The 13,898-nt window shown below is 57.5% G+C and overlaps 1 protein-coding gene across 1 annotated transcript; it reads right to left on the reverse strand.

Annotated features, from left to right (window-relative positions):
• Window positions 1–1,083: 1,083 nt before the first annotated feature.
• RILPL2 (Rab interacting lysosomal protein like 2) lies at window positions 1,084–11,264 on the reverse strand. Its single transcript, XM_045842466.1, has 4 exons — window positions 10,590–11,264; window positions 7,125–7,276; window positions 5,050–5,169; window positions 1,084–1,542 (listed from the first exon to the last, which is right to left on the reverse strand). The coding sequence occupies exons 1-4, from the start codon at window positions 10,914–10,916 to the stop codon at window positions 1,512–1,514; spliced, it is 630 nt and encodes a 209-aa protein (XP_045698422.1). The 5' UTR covers window positions 10,917–11,264; the 3' UTR covers window positions 1,084–1,511.
• Between the last annotated feature and the right edge of the window lie 2,634 nt (window positions 11,265–13,898).

Here is a 13,898-nt window from a genome sequence, read left to right on the forward strand (position 1 = left end):
GGCGGTATTCTGGACCAGACTCTCTCTGCATGTCGCTGGCCCTCCTCCAGGGCCGGGCGGCTGAAGCCCCGTTGTCTGTGGAGCCTGCACCTGCGCTCATGCCCTGCCCCCACCACCCTCTGGCTGGGGGCTGGGACCTGGGACGGGATCCCTCGCCGCACTGTGCTGTGACCTTGGGGTGCCACCAGGATAAGACTCCCCGGCCCGCAGGGGTGCGGTGAGACAATGTGTGAGAGGTGCTCAACCTCAGCGGTCCCCAGCCTCTCTGGCACCTGGGACCGGTTTCGTGGGAGGCAGTTTTCCATGGACGGGGGTGGGGGGTGGAGCTCAGGGGGTCATGTGAGCAGTGGGGAGCAGGATGCCTTGCCCACTGGCTGGCCTGGCCCGCTGCTCAGCTCCTGCTGTGCGGCCTGGTCCCGGGCTCCAGCCCATGGCCTGGGGGCTGGGGACCCCTGCTTACGACGGTGCAGGCCAGGCGTGCGTGAGTCATGCTCATCATCAGTGCCGGCGCTCTTTGGAGAACTGGGCGTGCAGCACAGCTGCACGGACGAGAACCGGGCCTTAGACTCAGCGCTGCGCCTGCGTCCTGGGCAGCCGCCTCCGAGCCACGTGACCTCGTGCGAGCTGCTTCGGCTTCTCGAGCTGCGGTTTCCAGTCCTGCAGGCTCACACCAGTCCCCGTCTCCCCGTGATGCCAGAGGAACGACAGGCCGTGCAGCAGTGAGCCCATGGCACTCACCAAGGACACAGGCTCACAGACGTGCTTCACGCTCGCCGTCAGTTTCTCTGCAAAGTGCGCGCACCCGCTGATCTATACACTGTGTTTCACTGATTCCTGCACGTACGCTTCCCACACTCAACCTCTGGAATCAGAATGAGCCTTAAAATCAGGTACCTTAACGTTATAACCTGTAGCATCTTTCCCTCTCAAACCAACACCCAGAACAGTAACACGTCGCTCAGGTTCCATGACGTGCACGCGCACCATGCATACATGTGGTTTGCAGGTCTGGCCACCACGACTCTGACAGTTACAAGTACCTTACGCAAGGCCACACGACTCCAAGAGACCACTCTGAAGTGATTAAAGTAGGAAAGTCATCTCGCTTTAATACAAAAGTCACGTTAGGCAAGTCAGACGCCCGCTGCGCGTCGGTGAGGTCCCCGGAATGCCAGCGCCATGCTCTCGGGCTTACGCCGTCTCCCCGTGGGCGGGCCGCGCGTGGGGCCGGAGGGGCGGAACCCTGAGCCCCTCCCGGCGGCTGACGTGGGCGGGTGGTGGCTGTGCTTTCTTCCGCTTTCCTGAGGCCACTCCCCCGCCCTGGCCAGGCCCCCGGGAATGTCCAGGTCTGCAGCCAGGAGACGGCGAACGTGAGAACCCCTCGTCCTTCCGCCTCGGACGGCTTTGAGGGGAAACAAGGCAGAAAGTGCGTGGGTCTGCGTGGCGCTGAGCGGATTCTGAGGTTTTCCTGCTGGGCTGCCTTCTCGAGTCTGAGAGCCGCTGCCTTAGATCTATGTCTGCTTCCCAGACCGGAAAGAGAACCTGGGCGGAGAGAGAGAGGGGTCAGAGGGGACAGGCAGGACGAAGCAGGGGGCCCAGGGCCCTCAGCGAGGCCTGGACGCAGCCCGGGCAGGCCCCTGACGCGGACGCTCCCTCTCACTGTGGACAGGGGCTGTCCGGGGCCCTTCACCCACCAGCTCAGAGCACATGCGTGCTGACCCCGGACCGGGAAGACCGCCAGCGTCCCCATCTTATAGATGAGCCAGCCATGGCTCCATGAGGTCAAGCGCCAGGCTGGGGTCACACAGAAAGTTGTGGACCCAGAGTCCACCCAACCCCTGCCCTCTACTAACAAACAGATGGACTTGGCCACATTTTGTTTTTTTAATTTTAGGTGGTTTTACTGTAGAGGACGCAACAGCTTCTTGATGTTACCTAAAATCATAAAGCAGACCTTTGAAAAAACAAAGACTGACATTTAAGCTCTGGGATAAGACAGAGAAAACACACAAAGGTGTCCACCCGAGACACGAAGAGCGAACTTTCGGTGTTGTTCCCCCGGCACCAAAGTTCGGGCAAGGAGGAGGTATCTGGGCTGACCACAAAGTGCCGTCTGGGAGCTGTTCCCGCCGCGAGCCCGGGGCTGTGGGCGGCCCTGCGAGGAACATGGGAGCCAGCCCTAGACTGGGGTGGGGCTCCGCAGCTGGTGCTCAGCCACCCCTCCCCCACCTGGTGCCCTCTCTCCGGAAGTGACATCACCCGCCACCCAGTCACTCCAGCCAGGAGTTCGGGAGTCGTGCTAGACTCCTCCCTCCCTCCGTTTGCTCCATTTGAGGCCTCTCACCCTGACCCCGTTCTGTCCCTGATCGCACCGCTTTCATCACCCTGTGGCCACCCCCAGTCCAAGCCGCAAGAGCCTCCCGGTCGCCCCCCACAACCCACTCGTAGCAGCCAGAACACCCTGTCACTACGCACAGCTAAGTCTCAGCTTCAGGCCCCCACAGCTCCGGGCTGCAGGACAAAGGCCAGAAGCCTCCTTCGCATGACCTGGTTCTCCAGAAAGTCATTCACTCATTCATTGGCTCGATAAGCGCGTCTGAGCAGGAAATCTCGGCCTCCTGCTCTTTATACGTGTGCCCACAGGCTGGCCAGTGGCCAGAACAGGCACTTTACTTTTGTTGCATCCGGCTCGAACTCCAGGAAGGAACCCAAAGAACCTCCCCAGAAGGGGCCGAAGGAAACCCGCCATTTATGCCCCCCACCCTCCCTGGAGCCTTCAGAGCGGGGCACTCGGCCAGCGGCAGTGGCTCAGCGGACCCCTTCACTCGGCGCCGGCACCGGGGTGGGTGGGGACGGTCCCGCGCGAGCCCAGCCACGGGAGTTCCTTCCTTGGGGCGGCCGCACCAAGGCCGGAGGCCCCGCTGGGACCCCGTGCCCAGTCCTTCCCACGGAGCAGCCCCATGGAGCCTTTGCAGGGAGAAGAGCCAAGCCCCTCCCAGCTCCAGACTCTCCCAAGGCACTCACGACAACCCTGCCGACCGACCCACCGGGCCTCTGCGACCTCGCCTCTCCCTGCTGCCCAGCGACCGAGCGCGGTCTCTGTCCGCAGAGCTCTCTCCAGCCTCGGGCGGTTACGGGCTCCCAGGGCTCGGCTTCAACGTCACCTCCTCAGAGGAGCCTTCCAGGGTGCCCCCTTCTCAGCAGCCCGCGCAGCCTCCCCCCAGCACCCTACATCCTAGCACGCACGGCTGGCCGGCTGAAACTATCCGGATACCACCCACCCCCCGACCCCCTCACCCCCGACTCCCCCACTCGAGTGAGAGCGCCGTGCGGGCGGGGCCTCTGCCCGGCTGACCGCGTGTCCAGCCCCAGGAAGGACGCCCGGTGCACATGGCCCTCAGCATCGACTTGTGAAAGGGACGGCCGAGTTTGGTTTCGGCCGGTCTTGTCTGACGGGGCAGCCCTCCCGCAGCCCTCCCACGAACGCCAGGCGGTGCGTGGCTGCAGCGGGTGCACACTCCCCAGGCCGTCGGCCCCTGAGACCCGTCTCCCGGCCTCTCCGCCCTGCTCTGCTCCAGGAGGCTGGTCTCTGTGGTGTTGTCCACGGGCCCGTCCTCCGGCTCCGGGCTGGGCTCAGCCGTGGCAGGCACCAGCAGAAGCAGGGAGGGGAGGTGGGGGGTTTGCTCCCGGGACTCCCGGCTATGCCCCTGCCAGGCCTGGTTTCACTAGTTTCAGCCCCTTTTTGGATGGCTGCATCCCTGACTGCCCCCCCACACACCCCCGCACCCTCTGTTGCCAAACCCTGGGTGCTTGCTTCTCCACCCTTGGATGGCTTCCTTAGCCCTGCCCACACACCTGTGAGGTGCCCCTTCTTTCCATCTCTTCAGTCACCCCTCCCGAGTGAGCCATAGGAACGGAAGGAAGGTCCCCTCGGTCATCGGCTGAGCGCCCCTCCCTCAGAGGCGGGGCTGGCGGAGGGAGAGCAGGGGGCAGCCTGCCACACGGGGACCCAGAGAAGCCTGCGGAGGGCCCCTCTGGGTCGCACAGTCTTTATTTTTTAAGTTATCTGCCAGCATTTGGAAGTCAGAGTCCATGCACAAATCTGGTTTCTTGGCCTGTCCTGAGAATCAGAAGCTCCAGCAGCACGTCACCCCTTGGCCGGAGAGAACCGAGGAAGGAACAAGTGTCCCCCCATGCCCCCCCACCCGCCCATCACTCATCTGCATTAAGGGCCTGGCCTGGAAGGCGTTCGAGTATGAAACCTTTAAACAAACGTGTTTCTAAGTTTCCATGGAAGAAACCAGGGGCTGGAAAACCGCCCCCGGCCCAGACGGTCGGAAAGCAAGCAAGGCGGTCCCTCTGCCTGGGGGGCAGGGGCTGGAGGAAAGGGGTGTCCTGTTACAACTGAGAAGGCACGTCCTCGAACCACTGGCGTGGCGTTTGACACGCTGGATTTTACACGGGCGCCCCGCACGCTACGGTTTGAGGCACCGTACCTGAAGGCACGAGGGGTGGACGATGGTGCATGAACTTGAGGGGGGTGTTCACAGGAAACTGTATCGCCTGTCCCAACATTGGGACACACGGGGTCCTCCAGAACAGGAGGAGAGAGGCGATGGGTTAGCCCCTTAGACTCCAGTGATTATTGTTTTTCTTGGGATATTATTATTATTTCTTGGCTATAGTTATTCTATCAGAGGGAGGCAGTGCAGTGTGGAATCTGGGCCTTCTTGGGTTCAAATCCCGCTCGGCTGTTTACTATCTGTGCGACCTCGGACGCACGGCTTCGCCCCTTGGTGGACGCCTACACAGTGGGGGTGACAGCGGCTCCTGCCTCACAAGGTCATTGTAATGAGCCGATGAGCAGATAGACACCCAGTGCTTAGACTCCTCCCTGGAGGCCATTACAACACGCGGGAACTGAGCTTGCTCATCAGTGGCCGCCCTACCACCAGCAGAGCAGGACCTCCCAGGCTGGCCAGCCTCCTCTCGCCCCCACTCCACCCTCTAGCATTTGCTTAGTGGCTGCAGGGCAGCAAGGTGACTTACAGCTTCCCTATGATGGTCTTCTCCTCCTTGCTTCTCCTGGCATTGCTGGCCCTCGCAACCGCAACCAGAGTTTCCTGTCCTCTTCTTGCTCCTGGGCCTTCTCTGGGTGGAATCAGGCCACTGGAGAAAGGGGGCAAACCAATGGGTTGTGTTATTGCATTCTTATCTGTGCACCTTTGAAAGCAGAGAATCTTAATATTATCATTTTATGATTTTAGCACGGAAAGCTCTGGAGTCAGAAAGATTCTGACCCGGATAAGGAGACTCTCCGCTCCACATCCCCGATGTTGACGCCTCTCCTTTCTTTCTCTTGTCTGATTGCATTGGCCAGTAGTTCGAGCTTCTCCACTTTGCAGGAACATGACCACACGTAAGTTCTCTAACTTAAGCTTTGATTTCCTCAGTGGTAAAATGAGGATGACGAGAGCACATACCTCCTAGAACTGAGGGGCTAAGTGAGACAAGGACACAGGGCACTCCTCCGTTCAACAGATATTTATCAGGCTCCGCGATGTTCCACGGTGCCACCGATACACGGCGGTGAGCAAAACAGAGAAGGTATCTCCTCTCATGCAAATTACTTTCCAGTAGGGAAGAAAACAGTCAGTGAAAAATAAATACGTAGAATAGAAAATACGTAGTAAGTCAGATGGCAGCAAGAGCCAGATCGCTGTCAAGTGACGAGACACTGAGGTCAGGTGGCCCACGGGGGCCAGAGCACTTCTCCCTGGACCCGCTGTGCGGAAGCAGGAAGAAGGCTGTTCTCTCGCGTGCTCGGCTGGGGCCGCCAGCAGTCACATTCACTAAGATTCAGAGAAGGGCCATCTGTCCTACAAGATGAGGACGAAGAGAAGCACAGGGCAAAAAGAGAGGCAGCCAGCCCCTGGTGCCAGTCCTGCGGCCTCAGGCGCAGTTTTTTCTTTATTTCTGAGAGCAACCCCAGGAGCAACCCCAGCTGTGAAGGCCGATAAATTCCCTTTCGTCCTTAGTAGTTTGAATTGCACTTCTGTCACTTGCAAGCAAAAGAGGCCTGACCACAACGAAGAATTTTTCCTTTTTTTTTTAAAGATTTTATTTATTTATTTTTAGACAGACAGGAAGAGAGAGAGAGAAACATCAACGTGTGGTTGCCTCCTGCACACCCCTCACTGGAGAACCTGGCTCACAACTCAGGCGTGGGCCCCGACTGGGAATCGAACCCGTGACCCCTTGCTTCGCAGGCCCATGTTCAATCCACTGAGCCACACCAGCCAGGGCTGGCTTCTACTTTTTATACAGCTTAAAGCTGACAGAGAAGTTGGAAGATTAGTAAAAAATATTTCTCCAATACTTTCCCCAGATCCCCTAACTATCTACTTGTCCCGTTCCCCCCTCCATACACCCCCCACACACACACACACACGCCTATCTCTCTGGACACCTGAGAGTAAGTAGGAGACACCTTACTCCTTTATGCCTGGAGAACTCAGTGTACATTTTCCAAGGACAAGAATATCCTCTTACATAACCAAATACTTCGGTTATCAAAATGACCACATCGATCGTTTAAGAATAGGAAATCGGACCTCGTCATTCCCTTGATTAAAACTTCCCGGTGACTCCTCGTCACACTTACACTAAAATTGGAGTTCCTTCCTGTGCTCTCCCCAATCTCTTCCTGACCACCCCATCCGGTGCTTCCCGACCTGCTGTGCTGGGTCTCAGACAGGGGCCCTGCCGGCTCCGCCCCCAGCCTTTGAACTTCTTGCTCCACTCTGGTCCCATTAAGTCTTTACATGGTTGGCTGCTTCTCGTCATTCCCCCAGAGGGCCCCTCCCCCAACGCCCTCTGCGCTCAGTGGGGGTCCTGTCCCCATCTTATCTTCTCTGGAGCACTCCCTCCCGCCAGGGGCCGGAGGGTCTGCCGCAGGCTTCCTCGCCACCTGGCCTGCCTTTCCTCCCCGGGCCGAGCACACACTTCCTGTATGTGGGTCCCCGCTACACCCCCACTGCCAGGAACCCCAGGTCTCGGGTGAATCAGTCGAGTGACCTTACGAACACACACGTGACACGGCAAGGGAGGGGTGTGGGGCCCACCTCTTGTAGCACTGCAGCTCCTCCTGCGCCAGCAGCAGCTGGGCCTTGAGCTTGTTGCGCTCCTGCAGCACGTCCCGCAGCTCCTGGAGGGTGAAGCGCGGGCGGCCGGGATCCCTCAGGTCAACCACCATCTTGTCTGGCCCCAGGGTCACCTGCGGGACAGGACGGCACGCATGCAGTTTCCCTCACGAGGATGGACTCTCCGTCCCAGAAAGCGAAGTCCTCTGGCCGTGTTACTCCCCGGGCCCTGGCCTTGCAAGTGTTTGCTTGGTCGTCAAGAGGCAGAAGTACATTCCCTAAGAAAAGAACCACGGCTCCTGGGGAGCTGGCTGATACCCCCCCAAAACCCCAGAACCCTCGGGCTGAACAACTGGTAACACTGTGCAATGGAAGTTTTCAAAAGCCATTCGAGGATGAGAGAGCTCTTTCTATGGGGGCTAGTACGACGTCCATGCCACGTTAAGTGAAGCTAAGCAAGAGGCGGAACAGACTACATGTTATAACACCATTTGTGTAAGATATGGAAAACAGATTCATGTCTGCTTGTGTTTGCGTGAAGTATCTCTGGAAGGACGTGCAAGAGACAGCATTTACATTTTCCCAGGGCGGACAAGAGCGATGCTGGAGGGGGGAAGAGATGGGGAGGGGGTGTTTCAAGGCAAATACGGTTGCCCCTTTTAAATTTTGAACTTAAAGTTTTTTTTTAAAAAATGGAAAAAACTGCCTGGCACCCACCCGCTGGGGTGGCTACTCCAGACAAAGGGAACCAAAATAACGAGTGCCGACGAGGACGCGGGAGAGCGGGGGCTCTGCGCCGAGAGCGGGAATGGAAAAATGGCGCCGTCCCTATGGCAACCTGGACGGCGGCTCCTTAAACAACTAAAAATAAAGTGATTATACAGTCCAACAACTCCACTTTGCGGTATATGCCCAAAAGCATCGAAAGCGGGGACTCGAAAAGGTGTCTGCAAACCCGCGTTCACAGCAGCACTCTTCACAACAGCCAAGGGGCGGCGGCCACCCAACTGTCCATCAACCGATGTGGCCCGCCCCCGCCCCGCCCCCCGCCCTGGAATATTGTCCAGCCTTCAAAGGGAAGCACGTTCTGACACCTGCTGCAACGTGGGAGGCCCTGGAGAACCTCAGAACAGTAGGCTGAGTGAAATAAGCCAGTCACAAAAGGGTAAATGTTATATGAGTGCATTTTCAGGAAGTACCTAAAATAGGCAAATTCATAGAAATAGAAAGTACAACAATAGTTACCGAAGGCTGGGGGCTGGGGGGTGGGGAGCTGCTGTTTCACAGGGACCTCAGTGTTGCAGGATGAAGACTTCTGGGGGGGGGGCGGTGACGGTCGCACAGCCATGCGAATGTGCTCAGTGCTACTGGGTCTTCAAATGGTTAAGACGGCACACTTTGTGCGTACTTTATCACAAGCAGAAATAATAGTTGAAAAAGAAAAACAAACGAGGCGTACTTGTGTGAACGGTCTAAAGGCAGTAAACATTCGTTCTCGCTGCCTCTTCTCCCAGCACCGCCCCTAAGGCTGGGCTTGGGGCTGGGGGGGGCGTGCCACACCCTCTGCTGGCTGGTGGGGGCGTCCACTGCGCCTCGAGCAGGAAGCCACGGGCCCCTGGGCGGACCACACTGCCACGGTCCACCGTGGGACTCGTCTGCGTCCCTGTGCCTGCATTCGAAGGGGACGATGGAACACGGATGTGAGCTGAGCGATGAGGGGCGCGTCCTGGGGCTGCTCTCGACTCTCAAAAGCCACTACTCATCGTGATGCGATGGGTACAAAAAGCAGAACCTTCCCTGTGAATGCAGCTGTCACCATGACTAATGAGGAGGAGGAGGGACACCAGCGCACCCGGGAGGCTGCCAGAGACCCGTGGGAGCTCTCACCTCTCCCACCAGGCGGGAGCTCTGCAAAGGCAGGGGCCCGGTCTGGTTTACTCCCACGGCCCCCGAGCCACACGGTGCGGTCACTCACCGAGTGTCAGTGCAACGAAAAGGTCAAGGGCCTGTTGGAGTACAGTGTGGTTAAACCCAGCATCTCCGAGTTCGAACCCTGCCTCCACCACTAACTTGATCTCGAGCGGGTAAATCACTCACCTGTCCTGCGCCTCCCTTTCCGAGAGACGGGGATGATACGGCGTGGGGGTTAAACGAGAGAGCCCGCCCAGGGCAGAACTTTTCTAAGCTGCGGCTGGAGACCCACTGCAGAGTAGGATATTAATTTAGTGAGTCACACAGAGAGTTTAAAAACTCATAAACCAGGAAAGTAAGACTGGGCATCATGGTGCACTGGGGTAAACTGTTCCTTGAGATGTAATTGTGTGCAGTGGAGGTGTCACACACGCACAGCACAGTGCACGGATCTCGGGTTTACGGCTCCTTGATGGCGGCCGTGAGTACACAGCCCTGCAGCCACGACCTGCTCCCTCCCGCTCCCTCTCACTGTCCCCTCCCCGGGGTCAGCATCAGCCTGCCCTCTGTAAGTCAAGATTACTTTGCCCGTCCTTGAGTGTCACTTAAAGTAGGCTCTCTTTTGTGCCTCTAATTCTCAGTGTAACGTGGCGAGAGCGGCAGCACGGTCCTTTCCGGTGGCTGGGCAGTATTCCACTGTGTGGCTACACCTCAATTTAAAACTCCACGCACGCCTCTGGTGCGCTTGGATTCTTTACAGTTCAGCGCGTTTATGAATAAAGCTACTCTGAATATTCTTGCATGTGTCTTCTTGTGGTCATAAGCACTCATTTCTCTTTAGTTAAATTTTATTTCTTTTTTTAGAAGATTTTATTTATTTACTTTTTTTAGATAAATGGGGAGGGGAGGGGGAGGGAAGGGGGAGGGGAGGAAGAGCTACATCTATGTGCAAGAGACATCTGCTACCTCTCACATGCCTCCAGCTGGGGGCCTGGTCTACAACCCAGGCATGTGCCCTGACGAGGGATCGAACTAACGACCTTTTGGTTTGCAGGCCAGCGCTCAATCCACTGGGCCACACCAGCCAGGGAAAATCTTATTTCTTAATCAAGGTCAAGGATAGTCAAAAGTGCGATGCCTAGGCCAACAGCATCTGCATCACGCGGGAACTTGTGCTCAGGTCGCAGTCCGGACCTTCCAAATCAGACACTGGGGCCCGGCGGCAGTCTGAGTTTTACGGAACACCCTGGTGATTGCGCTGCCTGCTAAAGCGTGAGAACCGCTGCTCTAGGTCATGGTCAAAAAGACCACAGGCCACCCATTCGGAACACACTCAGCACAGGGCCCAGCACGCACGCGTAGTAAGGGCTCCGTAAATGTTTACAAGCATAGTGTCTCCAATCCGAGAGCTGGACCCTCACAGTGATCTGCTTGGAGGGCCGCGGATGTTCCAGACTGGAAGGGGGCCTCCCCGCCCGTGGGCGCTGCCCCGCGCGCCCCGGATGCGGTGTGCGGCCGCCCTCTCTCCGCACTCACCTCCGGGCTGGCCTCCGAGCCCTGCCGCCGCAGCCCCTCCACCTCCTTCCGCAGGCTGTCCCGCTCCAATCTCAGCTCCTCTGCGGTCAGGCTGCCCTCCGTCACCAGCGTCTCCAGCATCTCCAGGACGCGGACGATTTTGAACTGCAGCTGTGTCACCCGGGGATCGCTGCCCAGGGCCATCAGCTCACGGCCCACCACGTAGGAGATGTCGTACACATCCTCGGTGGTTAGCTGGGAGGGGCTCTTGCTGAGAGCCCCCTCGGGCCCAGCCTCGTCCCCCTCCTCTTCCTCTTCTTCCTCCTCTCGCAAAGGGGCTTCTTCCATGGCCGCACGGAGCCCTGCAGCCTCGGAGTCTCCGGACGTGCAACTTCTTCCGGACGCAGAAAACTTTCCGCCGGCGGAGGACCCTGCCTGTCCGCGGGGGTGGTCCCGGGGCGGCCAATCGGCACGGCCGAGGGGTGAGGGCGCGGATAGGGGGGCGCCCGGCGCCCCGAGCTCTGTCCCGCTGCAGGGGAGCACCTCCAGGATGTGGCTGGTGGCACCAAAGGTCCTCGGAAAGGCTGGGCAGCCGAAAAGAGGAACGGAGAGGTTACGGCGTAGCGGAGCTGGCTCCCTGCCTGGGAGCTATTGCAGACTGGGGGCGGAGCTGCGGCTCGCGGCCCGCCCCTGGAGACGGCCGCTACTCCCCGGGCAACCACGGCGGAATTTCCCACGCGAGGCAGGGAAGGGCGGCAGAAAGCACCGGCGTTTTCCTTCCCACACGCTAGCGTCCCGGTCCTAGACTTTGCGTTGCGCCTGGGGGAAAGGCTGCGTCTCTGGGGTGTTTTTGAAAGTCGGCGACAAAAGAAAGCAGTGGGGGTCTGCGCCGCCACGAAGCTCCCAGGCCGACTGTCGCCGCTCTGTGCAATGGAGACTCCGTGCGCTGTGCGTTCGCTGGTCCCTCAACCAGCGTCGTGGCCTTGGCCTAGTTACTTAAGTCCTCCGAGCCTCGGTTTCCTCCTCATTCAGTAACAGTGCCCCCAAGTGGGAGGGCTGCTGCCAGGAGCCTGTCAGATGAGATCAGGAGACAGTGCGTGTCACAGAAAAACACTTAGCAAGAGCTCAAAAACGTCAGCTAGCATTCTTCTTTCTTAAAAAATAGGAGATAAAAACCAGTAAGCTCGCGTGCCAGAAGCTTGGCACAAGGGTTGTGGGGGGGGTGGGGATAAACCAGACGACACTCGGTCGGCTGTGAAACCAGGAAGCACCCACAGCTGTGCGGGGCACAGCGAGCGTTTAGCCCGCGGACTGCGGAGGAGTTGCCTGCGCCGGGGGAGGGTCGTGCCAGGGTGCAGCCCCAGCGATGGAGCTTGTCTTTCCCAGGGGTGGACGGCCAGCTTTCCTCGAGGCAGCCGCCCCCGACTTTCGCCACACCGAAGTTCCAGAATCGCCCTGCAGAGTGGACAAGGACGAAAGAAAGGACAAGGCAAGCAGACACTGTGTCCAGAGGGTGCAGCGTTCCTGGTGGAAGGGAGGCACCTGGCAGGGGCTCAGTGATCTATCCGCCCAGTGCTGCCACACCGGTGGGCTAGATGCCCAGGTACCATAGACACTAGGCTTCCCGCAGATAAAAATGGTACAGCCACACAATGGAGCATTATTCAGCCATAAAGGCCATGCAAGAGTGGATTGAGCACTGGCTCGTGAACCGAAAGGTCGCCAGTTCGATTCCCAGTCAGGGCACATGCCTGGGTTTCGGGCCAGGTCCCCAGCTGGGGAGCGTGTAAGAGACAACAGTGGATGTTTCTCTCCCTCTCTCTCTCCCTTATTCCCCTCTCTCTAAAAATAAATAAATAAAAACAATCTTAAAAAAGAAGAAGAAGAAGCAGGAATGAAGGAATAGACTAGGGAGCCCGGAAATAAATCCGTCAGATGGTTTTCAACAAGGCGCGAGACCGTTCCCTGGGGGAGGGAGAGTTTTTTCAACACATGGTGCTGGGACTCCTGGACACCCACCCGCGTGTCAAAGTGTGGGCCGGGTCTCTGCCTTACAGCACGGGCGGCAGACAGGCCAACGCAAGACCCGTGGGCCCTCCACCTTGTTCTATCCGGCCGGCACCTTGTTCTTACCTGGTGGCGGCTGAGCTCTCGCTGAACTGTTAAGGAGTGGTTACATTTACACAGTCCTGAAACTACACGTTCGGCCCTTTGAAGGCGACCGCGAGGCTGCTGTGGCCCCCGGTGAAAATGATTTTGACACCCCTGCCTCATACCATCCAGAAACATTACCTGAAAATGGATCAAAAACCTAAACCAAGAAAACTTAGAAAAAAACATAGGGGGACAGCCTTATGCAACTGGATTTCTTCAAAACCACAAGCAACAAAAGGAAAATAATGCACATTTAAAACCTGTGCATTAAAGAACACAATTAACAGAGTGAAAAGGCAACCTACAGAATGAGGGACAGTATTTGCAAACCATGTGAACAAGGGGTTAGTATCGAGAGTATATGAAGAACAACACAATGCATTAACAACAACAATAACAGCAACAACAAAAACCCAAGTAACAGACAAAGTACAAATCCATGCAAAATCCCCAGCAACGTACTATTAGCAGAGAGAGTTCAGCACAACACAACAAGTGCCATATACCGCGACCAACAGAGGCTTACTCCAGGCATGCAAGGCTAGTTAAAAGAAGTCAGTCTATGCCGTCCGCCGCCGTACCAGGCTAAAGAGTCTATGCGCAGAAGAAGTTGCCAGAGCAATGAAGGAGCTCACAGTTGCGGAATACAAGGTCAATGCGCAGAACCTAACTGTGTGTCTATACACTTGCCAGAAACAATCTGAAGAGAAATTAAGAATATTCCGCTTACAATGACATCAAAAAGAATAAAGGACTAAGAAACAAATTCGACAAAAGAACGAGGCGTGTACACCAGAAACTGGGAAACCTCACTGAGCGCAGCGAAAGGCCCGCGCAAACGGAAAGACGTCCTCCCTGCGCACCGGGACACTGCATGCGGCTGAGACGGCGCCTCTCCGTGTGACATCTCCAACCGATCCAGAGTCAGGAGAATTCCCGTCAAGATAAGTGCAGAAAATAGCTAACACGACACTCTCGGCAGGCCTGAGAATGCTGTCATCTGAAATCCAACCTGCAGGCTGGCCTTTGGCTGGGTTCTGGGAGCTTGATTTGGGGAGGGTCCCCACCACCCCAACTGGTGAGAGTAGCCCACTGTGCCTCAACTGTGTGCGCCAACGCCACAGTTTGTGGAGCGCCCCGGCTGTCCTCTGGGAGCCTGGGCCTTGGGTGTGTGCC

This window comes from Phyllostomus hastatus, unplaced genomic scaffold (genome assembly GCF_019186645.2).
Source record: "Phyllostomus hastatus isolate PE091 unplaced genomic scaffold, TTU_PhHast_1.1 phas_contig_1162, whole genome shotgun sequence".
In the NCBI taxonomy this organism is placed as follows: Eukaryota; Metazoa; Chordata; class Mammalia; order Chiroptera; family Phyllostomidae; genus Phyllostomus; species Phyllostomus hastatus.

Bases quoted from the DNA above. Each gene is read 5' to 3' on its own strand.
- RILPL2 (XM_045842466.1), bottom strand. From the start codon at position 10,916: ATGGAAGAAGCCCCTTTGCGAGAGGAGGAAGAAGAGGAAGAGGAGGGG. The intron at 7,277-10,589 runs GTGAGTGCGGAG...CCTGTCCCGCAG, and splicing joins GCTCGGAGGCCAGCCCGGAG to GTGACCCTGGGGCCAGACAA. The intron at 1,543-5,049 runs GTAAGTCACCTT...CTCTCCGCCCAG, and splicing joins AAGACCATCATAGGGAAGCT to GTTCTCTTTCCGGTCTGGGA.